Below are 14,319 nucleotides of genomic sequence, written 5' to 3'. Positions count from 1 at the left end.
TCCCCATTTTCCCACCCTTTTCCCCCATTTTCCCCATTTTCCCACCCTTTCCCCCCTTTTTCCTCCTTTTTCCCTCATTTCCCCTCCTTTTTCCCCCCCTTTTCCCACTCTTTATTCCCGCCCCTTCCCCCCCTTTTTCCTTCATTTCCCTCCCTTTTCTCCCGCCCCTTTTCCCCCTTTTTCCCTCATTTCCCCCCCTTTTTCCCCCCTTTTCTCCCCCTTTTCCCCCTTTTCCCACCCCGGATTGTGCCGGGAATTGTCCCCTGGCAGGGAGGGCACAGGGTGGCACTCCGGGGGTGTCACCTGCTGTGCCCTGCTGTCCCCTCGCAGCCCCCTGGCCGCCCTCAGGAAGAGGAAGGCGCTGGAAAACCGGGATCAAAGTAAATCCTGGGATATGGGGGGGGGGGAGGGGGACATCGGGAATGTCCCCAAAGCGCCTGGGATTAGGGGGTGACGTCAGAGGTGACGTCAGAAGTGTCCCCGAAGTGTCACAGGGCTGGGGGGGCAGCGTGAGAGTGCCAGGGTGACAGTGCCAGGGTGACACTGTGAGGGTGACAATGTCAGGGTGACAGTCCCAGGGTGACAGCACCAAGGTGACACTGCCAGGGTGACAGTGAAGGGTGACACTGCCAGGGTGACACTGCCAGGGTGACAGTGCCGAGGTGACAATATCAGGGTGACACTGCCAAGGTGACACTGTCAGGGTGACAGTGCCAGGGTGACAGTGCTAAGGTGACAGTGCCAAGGTGACAGTGCCAGGGTGACAGTGAAGGGTGACAGTCCCAGGGTGACACCGCCAAGGTGACACCGCCAAGGTGACACTGCCAGGGTGGCACTGTGAGGGTGACACTGCCAGGGTGACACCGCCAAGGTGACACTGCCAGGGTGGCACTGTGAGGGTGACACTGCCAGGGTGACACCGCCAAGGTGACACTGCCAGGGTGGCACTGTGAGGGTGACACTGTGAGGGTGACACTGTGAGGGTGACAGTGCCAGGGTGACAGCACCAAGGTGACACTGCAGGGTGACACTGTGAGGGTGACACTGTGAGGGTGACACTGTGAGGGTGACAGTGCCAGGGTGACAGTGCCGGGGTGACAGTGCCAAGGTGGCACTGTGAGGGTGACACTGCCAGGGTGACACCGCCAAGGTGACACTGCCAGGGTGGCACTGTGAGGGTGACACTGTGAGGGTGACAGTGCCAGGGTGACAGCACCAAGGTGACACTGCAGGGTGACACTGCCACCCCCGAGCGCGCCCCGCCGCGGCCCTGGGCACACGGTGGCCGTGCCGGAGGTGCCACCTCGGTGCCACCCGCGCAGGAGCCGCGGACGGGCCCGAGGCCGCCCGAGCGCGGGCGGTGCAGGAGATGCTGCAGCGCATCCGCAGCGGGGTCGTGCTGCGGCCGGCGGGCGACAGGCGACAGCAGCGCCAGGTGCGACAGCGGCGACAGCACCGCGGCATTCCCGGGATCGCGGCATTCCCGGGATGGCGGCATTCCCTGATTCCCGGCATTCCCGAGATCGCGGCATTCCCTGATTCCCGGCATTCCCGAGATCGTGACATTCCCGGGATCGCGGCATTCCCTGATTCCCGGCATTCCCGAGATCGTGACATTCCCGGGATCGCGGCATTCCCTGATCCCCGGCATTCCCGGGATCACAACATTCCCTGATGCCCGACATTCCCGGGATCGCGGCATTCCCCGATTCCCGGCATTCCCGAGATCGCGACATTCCCGGGATCGCGACATTCCCGGGATCACGGCATTCCCCGATTCCCGGCATTCCCGAGATCGCGGCATTCCCGAGATCGCGGCATTCCCTGACTCCCGACATTCCCCGATTCCCGGCATTCCCGAGATCGCGGCATTCCCTGATTCCCGGCATTCCCGGGATCGCGACATTCCCCGATTCCCGGCATTCCCGGGATCGCGACATTCCCGGGATCGCGGCATTCCCTGATTCCCGGCATTCCCGGGATCGCGACATTCCCGGGATCGCGGCATTCCCTGACTCCCGACATTCCCCGATTCCCGGCATTCCCGGGATGGCGGCATTCCCCGATTCCCGGCATCCCCCGATTCCCGCAGGATCCCAGCAAGAGGCGCAGCGCGGCGCTGGAGCTGCGGGGGATCCTGGAGAGCAGCGGCGCCGTGGCCGCGCGGTCGCCGCGGGGTCGCCGCGGGGTCGCCTCCCGGAGGTGCAGCCGCAGGAAAAGCCGGGATGCGCAGCTGGAATCCATCCTGGAGAGGCGGCGCCGGGCTCTGGATGCTTCCACGGCGGGGAATTCCATGGGGAATTCCATGCGGAGAGCGGAGCGGCGCGAGGGGGAGGGGGCGGCGGTGGCACCCGCGGTGTCCCCGCGTTGTCCCCTCCTGGCCCCGCTCGTCCCCACCCGGCTGATCCCAGGGAACGAGGGGCTGGAAAAGGAGCTGGAAAAGGGGCTGGAAAGGGACAGGGACGGGGTCAGGGTCCCCTTCCGGCCCCGGGGGCTCCCCGGGACGCGGCCCCTCCCCCGCCCGGCTGGGGACAGCGCGTAGGAGCCGCTTCCCGGGAATCCCCGTCCTCCATCCTGGGAATTCCCGTCCCCCTTTCCAAGGATTTCCCACCCTCATTCCCGGGATTTCCCATCCCCCTTTCCAAGGATTTCCCACCCTCATTCCCGGGATTTCCCATCCCCCTTTCCAAGGATTTCCCACCCTCCTCTCCCAGGATTTTCCCTCCTCTTTTCCTAGGATTTCCCACCCTCATTCCCGGGATTTTCCCACCCTCATTCCCAGGTTTTCCCGCCCTCCTTTCCAAGGATTTTCCATCCCCTTTCCCCAGGATTTTCCACCCCCTTTTCCCGGGATTTTCCCACCCTCATTCCCAGGTTTTCCAGCCCTCCTTTCCCAGAATTTTCCCACCCTCATTCCCGGGATTTCCCACCCTCCTCTCCCAGGATTTTCCCTCCTCTTTTCCTAGGATTTCCTGCCCTCTTTTCCCAGAGTTTCCCATCCTCCATTCCCAGAATTCCCCACCCTCATTCCCAGGATTCCCCACCCCCACTCCCAGCCGGGAATTCCTCCCCAACCCCCCCGAACCTCCGGCCGCTCCTCCTTTCCCACAACTTCCCAATAAAATCCTTTATTCCCTCGGATCCGGGAGCAGCCGGGATCATTCCCGCCATTCCAAGGCGAGCTCCGCTCCTTTCCCGGCAATCCCGAGCCCCTTCCCGCCCTCCCCATTCCCTGGGAAAAGCCGGGACACATCCCTTGGATTCATCCCGAGGTTTTTTTTTTTTTCCCTCCTCCTGGGAAAAACGGGAATATTGAAAACCGGGCAGCGATTTTCCCAAATTTCCCCACATTCCTCCTCTTCCCTCTGGAATCTCCAGCAGGAAAATGCGGGAAGGAGAAGCCGCATCCCTGCCTGGAGCAGCCGGGAAAATTTGGGAAAAGAGGCTGGAAAAGGCGGGAATTGGGGTTTTTATTCCCTCGGATTTCTCCCAATCCGGCTTTTCCTGGCATTCCCAAGGAAACGGGAATGGGGATTCCCGGGGGGGCTTTTCCAGCCTTTTTTTCCCCCGGTTCGATATTCCTGGGATTACCCAATCAGGGAATGGCAGGAATGGGAATCCCGAGCCCAAGGAATCCCGGGAAAATCGGGATGGAAGGGATCAGGAATTCCTGCTTTTCCTCCTTCCTATCTCCCAGGAGTTTTCCAGAGGGAATTTTCCAGCTCCTGGAATAAGGAGCAGCTTTTCCAAAGGGATTTTGGGTGGGGTTTTTTTTCCCCCTCCCTTAAAAAATTCCAGGAAATTCCAGCTGGAAGGTTGGGATTGGAGAAATCCGGGATAATGGGAATTGTCCCACTTGGATCTTTTCCCACCCGGAATTTCTCCAGGAATTTTTCCTTTCCCAGCTTTCCTGGCGCCTCCAGATCCCGGAATTCCCGAGGTTGGCTGGGTTGGGAATGTTTGATCCTGGTGGTGGAAATGAAGGGAAAACCGGGAATTTTAGGATCAGAGGATTTCACCCTTTGGAAAAGGAGACAAAAAACCTGGAAAAATCTGGGAATTCCAAGCAGTTCCCCCCTCTCCCCTCGGAGGCTGATCCAACTTTTTATTCCCTCTTGGAAAAAGAGGGAGCCCTGGAAAAATCTGGGAATTCTGGGAACGCCCAGGAAAGCCGAGATTCCCACGGAAAATCCCTTGCCGTGAACGCATTCCCAAGGTTTTACCGGGAAAAGCAGGAATTTCCAGCATTCCAACCAGCCAAATCCGGCTATTTCGGGATCATTCCAAGTCCTTTCCCTCGGGAAAAGCGGGATGAAGGCTCAGCTCCATCCCAACCGGAATCTTCCGGATCCATTCCGATTTTTCCCGGTTTTTTTTATTGATTCCCAGCTCCGCAGAAACCTCGGGAAAAGCCCGGAGAGCTTTTCCATCCATCCCGAGGGAGCAGCTCCAGGAAAAAAAAAAAAAAAAAAAAAAAACACCCCAAAAAAACCCCGGAAAATCCCCAAAAGTGCCGGGATTCCCGGCAATCCCCTCCTCGGGCTCATCCCAATCCCGCTCTTTTCCATGGGAACATTCCCAGGAAAAAGCTCCCCGCGGTTGTGGGGGCTCGTCCGGGTGCATCGCAGTTTGTGCATTCCCGAGGAATTCCCGGGAAGAACGGAATTCCCGGCGAGTTTGGGATCGTTGGGATCTGCTGGGATGCGCAGGCGCCGGATATTCCCGGATTTCAGAAGATCTTCTGGCGGCTGGGAAGGACGGCTTCCTTGAGGAAGGAGAAAACCAGGAGAATCCCGGAGCGCTTCCCTCTTTTCCCCTTGGTGAAATAGTTGGAGACGACGTCGTCTGCAGGAAAAGAGGGAGAAGGGGATGGAATTCCCGGAGTTGGGAATGGAGGAGGGGAGAGACGGGAGCGGGGCTCCAACGGGGAGAGGAGGATCCTGAATTTCTGGGATTTTCGGAGCCCTTGGGAAGCCCCAAAGATCCAAATTTCCTGAGATATTCGGAGCCCCAAGGATCCCGAATTTCTGGGACATTCCGAGCCCTTGGGAAGCTCCAGGAATCCCGAATTTCTGGGATGGTTGGAGCCCCAAGGATCCCAAATTTCTGGGACATTCGGAGCCCTTGGGAAGCTCCAAAGATCCCAAATTCCTGGCACATTCTGAACCCTTGGGAAGCTCCAGGAATCCCAAATTTGGGATCCTGAATTTCTGGGATTCCCTAAGCCTTTGGGATCCTGAATTTCTGGGATTCTCCAAGGGTTCAGGGATCCCAAATTCCTGGGACATTCAGAGCGGGATCGGAACCAGCTGAACTTCAGCTCCTTTCCCGGCCATTCCCATTCCCAATCCCGTTCCCACCTCCCGGCTGCACGGTGCAGGGCAGGACGTTCCCATTCCCATTCCCGATCCCATTCCCATCCCCGATCCCATTCCCAATCCCAATCCCGATCCTATTCCCATTCCCGATCCCGTTCCTGGCTGCACGGTGCAGGGCAGGACGTTCTCCCCAATCCCATTCCCAATCCCACTCCCGATCCCATTCCCAATCCCAATCCCGATCCTATTCCCATTCCCGATCCCGTTCCCGGCTGCACGGTGCAGGGCAGGACGTTCCCATTCCCGATCCCAATCCCGATCCTGATCCCGTTCCCACCTCCCGGCTGCACGGTGCAGGGCAGGACGTTCCCATTCCCATTCCCGATCCCAATCCCGATCCCGATCCCGTTCCCACCTCCCGGCTGCACGGTGCAGGGCAGGACGTTCCCATTCCCATTCCCGATCCCAATCCCGATCCCGATCCCATTCCCACCTCCCGGCTGCACGGTGCAGGGCAGGACGTTCCCATTCCCGATCCCATTCCCGATCCCAATCCCGATCCCGATCCCATTCCCACCTCCCGGCTGCACGGTGCAGGGCAGGACGTTCTCCCCGGCCGACAGCGACACGAAGAAGGCGAAGGGGATGAGCCACAGGCAGAAGGTGAAATAGGCCAGGACCTGCGGGAAGAGATTCCCGGAATTCCCCGATCCCCATCCCAGCGCCGGCCCTGGGCATTCCCGCGGGAATCCGGGATGGAGCTGTGGGATGGAGCTCTGGGATGGAGCTCTGGGATGGAGCTCCGGGATAAGGCTCTGGGATGGAGCTGCGGGATGGAGCTCTGGGATGGAGCTCTGGGATGGAGCTGCGGGATGGAGCTGCGGGATGGAGCTCCGGGATGGAGCTCTGGGATGGAGCTCTGGGATGGAGCTCCGGGATGGAGCTGCGGGATGGAGCTCTGGGATGGAGCTCCAGGATGAAGCTCCGGGATGGAGCTCTGGGATAACGCTGTGGGATAAAGCTCCGGGATGGAGCTGCGGGATGGAGCTCTGGGATGGAGCTCCGGGATAACGCTCTGGAATAAAGCTCCGGGATGGAGCTCTGGAATAAAGCTCCAGGATGGAGCTCCAGGATAAAGCTCCGGGATAAAGCTCCGGGATAAAGCTCCGGGATGAAGCTCTGGGATGGAGCTCCAGGATGGAGCTCTGGGATGGAGCTCCGGGATAACGCTCTGGGATGGAGCTCCGGGATAAAGTTCCAGGATGGAGCTGCAGGATGGAGCTCCGGGATGCAGCTCCAGGATAACGCTCCGGGATAACGCTCTGGGATGGAGCTCTTGGATAAAGCTCTGGGATGGAGCTCCGGGATGGAGCTCCGGGATGAAGCTCCGGGATGGAGCTCTGGGCTAACGCTCTGGGATAAAGCTCTGGGATAATGCTCTGGGATGGAGCTGCAGGATAACGCTCCGGGATGGAGCTCTGGGATAAAGCTCTGGGATAATGCTCTGGGATGGAGCTCCAGGATAACGCTCCGGGATGGAGCTCTGGGATAAAGCTCTGGGATAACGCTCTGGGATGGAGCTCCGGGATAACGCTGGCAGCGCCTCTGGCGGCCATCCCAAAATACTCCCTGCTCCCGCTGTTCCCGATTTCCCGAATTTTCCGGAAGGGCCGGATGGATCCAAGGGAATCCTCAGGACAATGGGATTGGATCGGAGTTCATTGGGTTGATTTCCTTTGGATTTCGTTTTCTATTGATTTGATTTTAATTTAATTTAATTTTAGTTTATTTTAATTTATTTGAATTTAATTTGATTTGATTTAATTTAATTTCTTTTCTTTGAATTAATTTGAATTGAAAATTTCATTGCATTCATTTTATTTTCACTTAATGGAATTTGTTGTATTTTCATTTTTTTTAAATTTTATTTTAATTTCATTTATTTTACTTTATTTTCATTTCACTTAAATTTATTTTAATTTTTTTATTATTTATTTTAATTTAATTTTAATTTATTTGATTTGATTTATTTGATTTTAATTTTATTTAAATTCATTTTATTTTAATTTTAATTTTTAAAAATTTAATTTAAATTATTTTATTTTCTTTTTATTTTATTGATTTGATTTGATTTGATTTTAATTTTATTTTCTTTTATTTATTTTGATGTAATTTAATTTAAATTTATTTTACTTAAGTTTCATTTAAATTTATTTTATTTATTTGATTTTTATTTTATTTTAATTTTAATTAAAATTTAGTTTTCTTTACTTTAAATTTATTTTATGTTTTTTCACTTTTATTTTAATTTAAATTATTTTCTTTTAATTTATTTTATTTTATTTATTTGATCTTTATTTGATTTTTATTTTAATTTACTTTATTTTTCTTTAAATTTTTTTAATTTGATTTAAATTATTTTATTTTATTTTATTTATTTTTTACTTTATTTGATTTTTATTTTAGTTTACTTTATTTTTCTTTAATTTTTTAAATTCTATTTAAATTATTTTATTTCATTTTATTTCATTTTATTTTGATTGATTTTATTAGTTTTTTTTATTTTATTTTTAATTTAACTCACTTTATTTTTCTTTAATTTTTTTAAATTTTATTTAAATTATCTTAATTTATTTTATTTTATTTTATTTTAATTTATTTCAATTGTTTGATTTTTATTTCATTTTATTTTAATTTCTTTTATTTTCTTTATTTGATTTTTATTTTATTTTTATTCCTTTATTTTTCTTTATTTTTTTTTAATTTAACTTATTTTATTTTAATTGACTTCATTTTAATTTAATTTCTTTTATTTTATTTTTATTTACCTTCTTTTTCTTTAAATTTGTTTTTAAAATTGGATTTAAATTCTTTTATTTTAATTTTCACTTATTCAAATTCATTTAAATGTCTTTAAATCTTATTAAAATTTTATTTAAATTCTATTCCAATTTTATTTAAATCTTATTTAAATTCTATTTCAATTTTATTTAAATCTTATTTAAATTCTATTTAAATTTTATTTAAATTTGATTTAAATCCCTCATTCCCTTGCACTCCCTGATCCAACCTCCAGGAACCAGCGAATTCCGAGCCCTTCCCAATTCCCAATCCCCAACCCCGCCTTAAACTCCCGGAAAATCCCAAAAAACCCCTCCAAAACCCCCAGATTTTCCCCAATTTTCCTGGAATTTCCACCTCCAAGGAGCCACGCTGGGAATGGGAATTTTTACCAGCACTGAGAATTCCCAAAGGGAACAATTTTAGGGTTCAACCCTCAAAAAAAAAACCCCTCGGGATCAACCCATTCATTCCCATTTTCCCAAACTTTTCCCCTTCGAAGGAATAACCCAACCTTAACATTCCATGAGAATTCCCGGGATAACTCCGCAGCTCCAGGAATTCCAAAATCACCCCCAACCCCTCCAATTTTAAATAAAACCCCCCCCAAAAAAAAACCTGGAATTTTTTTCACATCCTTGGGGAAAAAAAACGGGAAAAAAACCCCCAAAAAAATCCATGGATCAGCTGCTTCCCGAATTTTCTCACCTCGGAGAAGAGGTAGAATTCCTCGGCAAAATATTGGAATGCCAGGTAATGATTGAGCACAACCAGCACTGGAAAAGGGGGGAAAAACTGGGATCAGCACATTCCAAAGGGATATTCCCGAATTTTGGGAGATATCCCAATCCCACCCTTCCCCATAAACTGGGAATTTCAATGGTGGAAAGAGAGGATTCTTGGATTTGGGGGATTTGGGGGATTTGTTTGGAGGTTTGGGAGACTCCGAGATCCTAAAATTGTTGGGATTTTCGGAGGGTTTGGGATGTTCAGGTCTTGGAATTCGGAGAGGTTTTGGGATATTCAAGGATCTGAAATTTCTGGGATGTTCTGAACTCCCAAGATCCCAAATTTCTGGGATATTCTGAGCCCCAAAAATCCCAAATTTCTGGGATGTTCTGAGCTCCAAAGATCCCAAATTTCTGGGACATTCTGAGCTCCAAAGATCCCAAATTTCCGGGACCTTCTGAGCCCTTGGGAAGCCCCAAAGATCCCAAATTTCTGGAGCATTCAGGGATCCAAAACTCCTGGGATTTTCTGAACCTTTGGGGCACCCAAAGATCCCAAATTTCTGGGACAATCAGGGACCCCAATCCCTGGAATTCTCTGAGCCTTCAGGACCCTCAAAGATCCCAAATTTCCGGGACGTTCCAAGCCCTTGGGAAGCCCCAAAAATCCCAGATTTCTGGAAGATTCTGAGCCCCAAAGATCCCAAATTTCTGGGGCATTCAGGGATCCAAAATTCCTGGGATTTTCTGGCGGTTTGGGGCAGCCAAAGATCCCAAATTTCCGGGACAATCAGGGACCCCAATCCCTGGAATTCTCTGAGCCTTCAGGACCCTCAAAGATCCCAAATTTCCGGGACATTCTGAGCTCCAAAAATCCCAAATTTCTGGGACAATCAGAGCTCCAAAGATCCCAAATTTCTGGGACAATCAGGGCTCCCCAACCCCTGGAATTCTCTGAGCCTTTGGGACATCCAAAGATCCCAAATTTCTGGGACATTCTGAACTCCAAAGATCCCAAATTTCTGGGACATTCTGAGCCCTTGGGAAGCCCCAAAAATCCCAAATTTCCGGGACATTCTGAGCTCCAAAGATCCCAAATTTCCAGGACATTCCAAGCCCTTGGCATAATGCGAAGCACAACTTCAGCTCCCTCCCAAACCCAACCCAACCAGGAATTCCAGAAGCTTTCCCAAGAAGCCCAAAATTCCCCGAAAAATCCCGACATTCCCAACTCCCACCACCAAAAACCCCATCCCGAAGCTCCAAGTCCTTCCCAGAACGGACAAAATTCCCAAACTTTTCCCTTCCCTCCTCCCTTTCCCTAAAGCCATTCCCAAGTTTTTCCCCCTCACCGCAGGATAGGATGAAGTTGGAGGAGGTGAGGACGATGAAAGGGAAAGTCTGGAGCAATCCGAAATACACGAGGTTGGTGAAGAGTCCCATTCCCACCAAAAATCCCGGGAATTGCTCGAACAGGTACAGCCCCACCAGCACGGCCGAGGAAAACTGGGAAGAAAGCAGCGGGAAAAGAGGGAAGCAGAGGAATTGCGGATGGACGGAGAGGGTTTGGGGAAGGAGCTTCGTTCTTGGGAAGCAGCAAGGGTCGGAGGATTTGGGGGATGTGCTGAGATCCCAAAGATCCCAAATTTCTGGGATGTTCCGAGAACTTGGGAACCCCCAAAGATCCCAAATTTCTGGGATGTTCTGAGCCCCAAAGATCCCAAATTTCTGGGACATTCAGAGAACTTGGGAGCCCCCAAGATCCCAAATTTCTGGGACATTCTGAGTCCCAAAGATCCCAAATTTCTGGGACATTCTGAGCTCCAAAGATCCCAAATTTCTGGGACATTCAGAGAACTTGGGAGCCCCCAAGATCCCAAATTTCTGGGACATTCTGAGTCCCAAAGATCCCAAATTTCTGGGACAATCTGAGCTCCAAAGATCCCAAATTTCTGGGACATTCTGAGTCCCAAAGATCCCAAATTTCTGGCACATTCTGAGCCCCAAAGATCCCAAATTTCTGGGACATTCAGAGAACTTGGGAGCCCCCAAGATCCCAAATTTCTGGGACATTCTGAGTCCCAAAGATCCCAAATTTCTGGGACAATCTGAGCTCCAAAGATCCCAAATTTCTGGGACATTCTGAGTCCCAAAGATCCCAAATTTCTGGCACATTCTGAGCCCCAAAGATCCCAAATTTCTGGGACATTCAGAGAACTTGGGAGCCCCCAAGATCCCAAATTTCTGGGACATTCTGAGTCCCAAAGATCCCAAATTTCTGGGACAATCTGAGCCCCCAAGATCCCAAATTTCTGGGACATTCTGAGTCCCAAAGATCCCAAATTTCTGGGACATTCAGAGAACTTGGGAGCCCCCAAGATCCCAAATTTCTGGGACATTCTGAGCCCCAAAGATCCCAAATTTCTGGGACATTCAGAGAACTTGGGAGCCCCCAAGATCCCAAATTTCTGGGACATTCTGAGCCCCCAAAGATCCCAAATTTCTGGGATATTCTGAGCTGCAAAGATCCCAAATTTCTGGGATATTTTGAGCTCCACAGATCCCAAATTTCTGGGACATTCTGAGAACTTGGGAAACTCCAAGGATCCCAAATTTCTGGGACACTCTGAGCTCCAAAGATCCCAAATTTCTGGGATGTTCTGAGCTCCAAAGGTCCCAGATTTCTGGGATTCTCTAAGACCTTGGGTACCCCCCAAGATCCCAAATTTCTGGGATGTTCAGAGCCCCAAAGATCCCAAATTTCTGGGACGTTCTGAGCCCCAAAGATCCCAAATTTCTGGGACATTCTGAGAACTTGGCAACAGGTGACAGAACCCCCACCAACCACCCCTCCCCCATGCCCTTTTTCCCAGGAATCCGCAGATTCCCAAAGGTCCATCCCATCATCCAACCCCCCCCCCCCCCCATTCCATGTCACGGCTGCTCTGCTTTCCCAATGGGGCCGGTTGGGAATTCCCGGCCGGAATTCCTGGGACTCACCCAGATCATGTATTTGATGATCCTCCTGGTGACCACCGTGTACTCCTCGATGAGCTCTGCCAGGTAATAGAGCCCGGCCGCTGTGGGGACAGGACAGGGGACACCGCTGGCACCGCTGGCACCGCTGGCACTGCCCCACAGGGGGGCATTCGGGGACACCCCAAATTCCAACAGCTGGGAGCACCCAGGGACACCGAAGGTTAGGGGTGCTCAGGGATGGGAGATCCCTGAGGGGATTTAAGGGGTGGGGACACCCAGGGACCCCAAATCCATGGGGGATTCTGAGGGTTTGGGGACACCCAGGGACCTCAAATCCATGGGGGATTCTGAGGGCTCAGGGACACCCAGGGACCTCAAATCCTGGGGACACTCTGAGGGTTTGGGGACACCCAGGGACCCCCAAATCCTGGGGACACTCTGAGGGTTTGGGGACACCCAGGGACCCCCAAATCCTGGGGACACTCTGAGGGTTTGGGGACACCCAGGGACCCCCAAATCCTGGGACACTCTGAGGGCTCGGGGACACCCAGGGACCTCAAATCCATGGGGGATTCTGAGGGTTTGGGGACACGCAGGGACCCCGAAATCCTGGGACACTCTGAGGGTTTGGGGACACGCAGGGACCCCCAAATCCTGGGACACTCTGAGGGTTTGGGGACACGCAGGGACCCCAAATCTTGGGGACACTCTGGACCCTCAGGAACACCCAGGGACCCCAAATCCTGGGGACATTTCACGGGCTCGGGGACACCCAGGGACCCCAAATTTCAGGGCCACTTTGAGTTCTCAGGGACACCCACGGACCCTCAATCTTGGGGACACTTCACAGGCTTAGGGACACCCAGGGACCCCAAATCTCAGCGTCACTCTGAGCCCTCAGGGGCATTCAGGGACTTCCAAACTTTGGGGACACTCTGAGGGCTCGGGGACACGCAGGGACCCCAAATCTTGGGGATATTCTGAACCCTCAGGGACACCCAGGGACCCCAAATCCTGAGGATACTCTGAACCCTCAGGGACACCCAGGGACCCCAAATCCTGAGGACACTCTGAACCCTCAGGGACACCCAGGGACCGCCAAATCCATGGGACATTCTGAGGGTTTGGGGACACACAAGGACTCCCAATGTTGGGGACCCTCTGAGCCCTCAGAGACACCCAAGGACCCCAAATTTCAGGGTCACTCTGAGCCCTCAGGAACACCCAGGCACCCCCACAATCCCTACAACCCCCGCTCCTTCCCCCGCGCCCTCACCCCTGCCCTCCCCTCCCCCCCCCCCGATATATCGCGACACACCCCGGCCCAACCTCACGGCCCAACCCCCTCGCCAGGCTCCCGGAACCGCCGGGGCACTCTCACCGATGGCCAGGGTGACGAAAGCCACCTGCACGAGCAGGGACAGCCAGCTGAGCACGTACATGAACCACATGGCGGGGCCGGGCCGGGCCGGGGCCGCTCCCGGAGCTGTTCCCGGTGCCGCTCCCGCTCCCGGGCCCGGCGCTGCTGCCGGGAACACGCGGCGCCGGAACCAACGAGACGCTGGGGGGGGGGCGGTGCCCGCCCGTGACAGCGCCCCCTGCAGGAGTGGAGGACTCGTCACAGGCCGGGCGGAGCGAAATGGGATCACCCCAAAAGCGAGAGGGGGGGACCCCAAAAGCGACGGGGGGACCCCAAAAACGACGGGGGGACCCCAAAAACGACCGTGGGACTCCAGAACTGTGTGGGGAAGCCTGAATTGTGTCGAGAATCTCCCCAAAACTCTACAGGGAGCCCCCAAACCGTGAAGAAAACCCCAAAACACAAAGGGAACCCCCCCCCCCCCCAAAAAAAATTGTGCAGGGAGGCCTCAAAACCCTACAGAGACCCCAAAACCGGGGGGGGACCCCAAAACTGTGTAGGGACCCCCTAAAGCCATGTAGGGACCCCCCCTCCAGGCGCACTGGTCTGTACTGGGAGGCGCTGGGAGGGTTTTGGGGTGCAGGGTGGGACTCCCTCACTGCGGGGGGCTCCTTTTGGGGTCTTGGGGGTCGTTTTGGGGTCCTGGGGGGGTCATTTTGGGGTGCTCGTTTTAGGGGTCCCGGGGGGCTCCTTTTGGGGCGGTGTGGGTTCATTTTGGGGTGCCGGAGGTTCCTTTTTGGGATCCTGGGGCTCCTTTTGGGGTCTTGGGGGTCGTTTTGGGGTGCTGGGTGGGGTCATTTTGGGGTCCCGGGGCTCATTTTGGGGTCCTGGGGGGGTCATTTTGGGGTGCTCGTTTTAGGGGTCCCGGGGGGCTCCTTTTGGGGCGGTGTGGGTTCATTTTGGGGTCCTGGGGGGCTCATTTTAGGGTGCTGTGGGGGTCATTTTAGGGGTCCTGGAGCTCATTTTGGGGTGCTGGGGCTCATTTTGGGGTGGTGTGGGCTCATTTTGGGGTCCTGGGGGGGTCATTTTGGGG

General features: G+C 52.8%; 1 protein-coding gene across 1 annotated transcript; it reads right to left on the bottom strand.

The window, feature by feature from the left end:
• Nucleotides 1-3,237: 3,237 nt before the first annotated feature.
• Nucleotides 3,238-13,392, bottom strand: TEX261 (testis expressed 261). The gene is made up of 6 exons (XM_082281722.1): nt 13,248-13,392; nt 11,888-11,967; nt 10,240-10,393; nt 8,868-8,935; nt 5,896-5,998; nt 3,238-4,845 (listed from the first exon to the last, which is right to left on the bottom strand). The coding sequence occupies exons 1-6, from the start codon at nt 13,315-13,317 to the stop codon at nt 4,730-4,732; spliced, it is 591 nt and encodes a 196-aa protein (XP_082137848.1). The 5' UTR covers nt 13,318-13,392; the 3' UTR covers nt 3,238-4,729.
• Nucleotides 13,393-14,319: the final 927 nt, after the last annotated feature.

Source organism: Coloeus monedula, assembly GCF_965178545.1.
Source record: "Coloeus monedula genome assembly, chromosome: 5".
Taxonomy (NCBI): Eukaryota; Metazoa; Chordata; class Aves; order Passeriformes; family Corvidae; genus Coloeus; species Coloeus monedula.
This window is presented reverse-complemented; position numbering and strand designations above follow the sequence as displayed.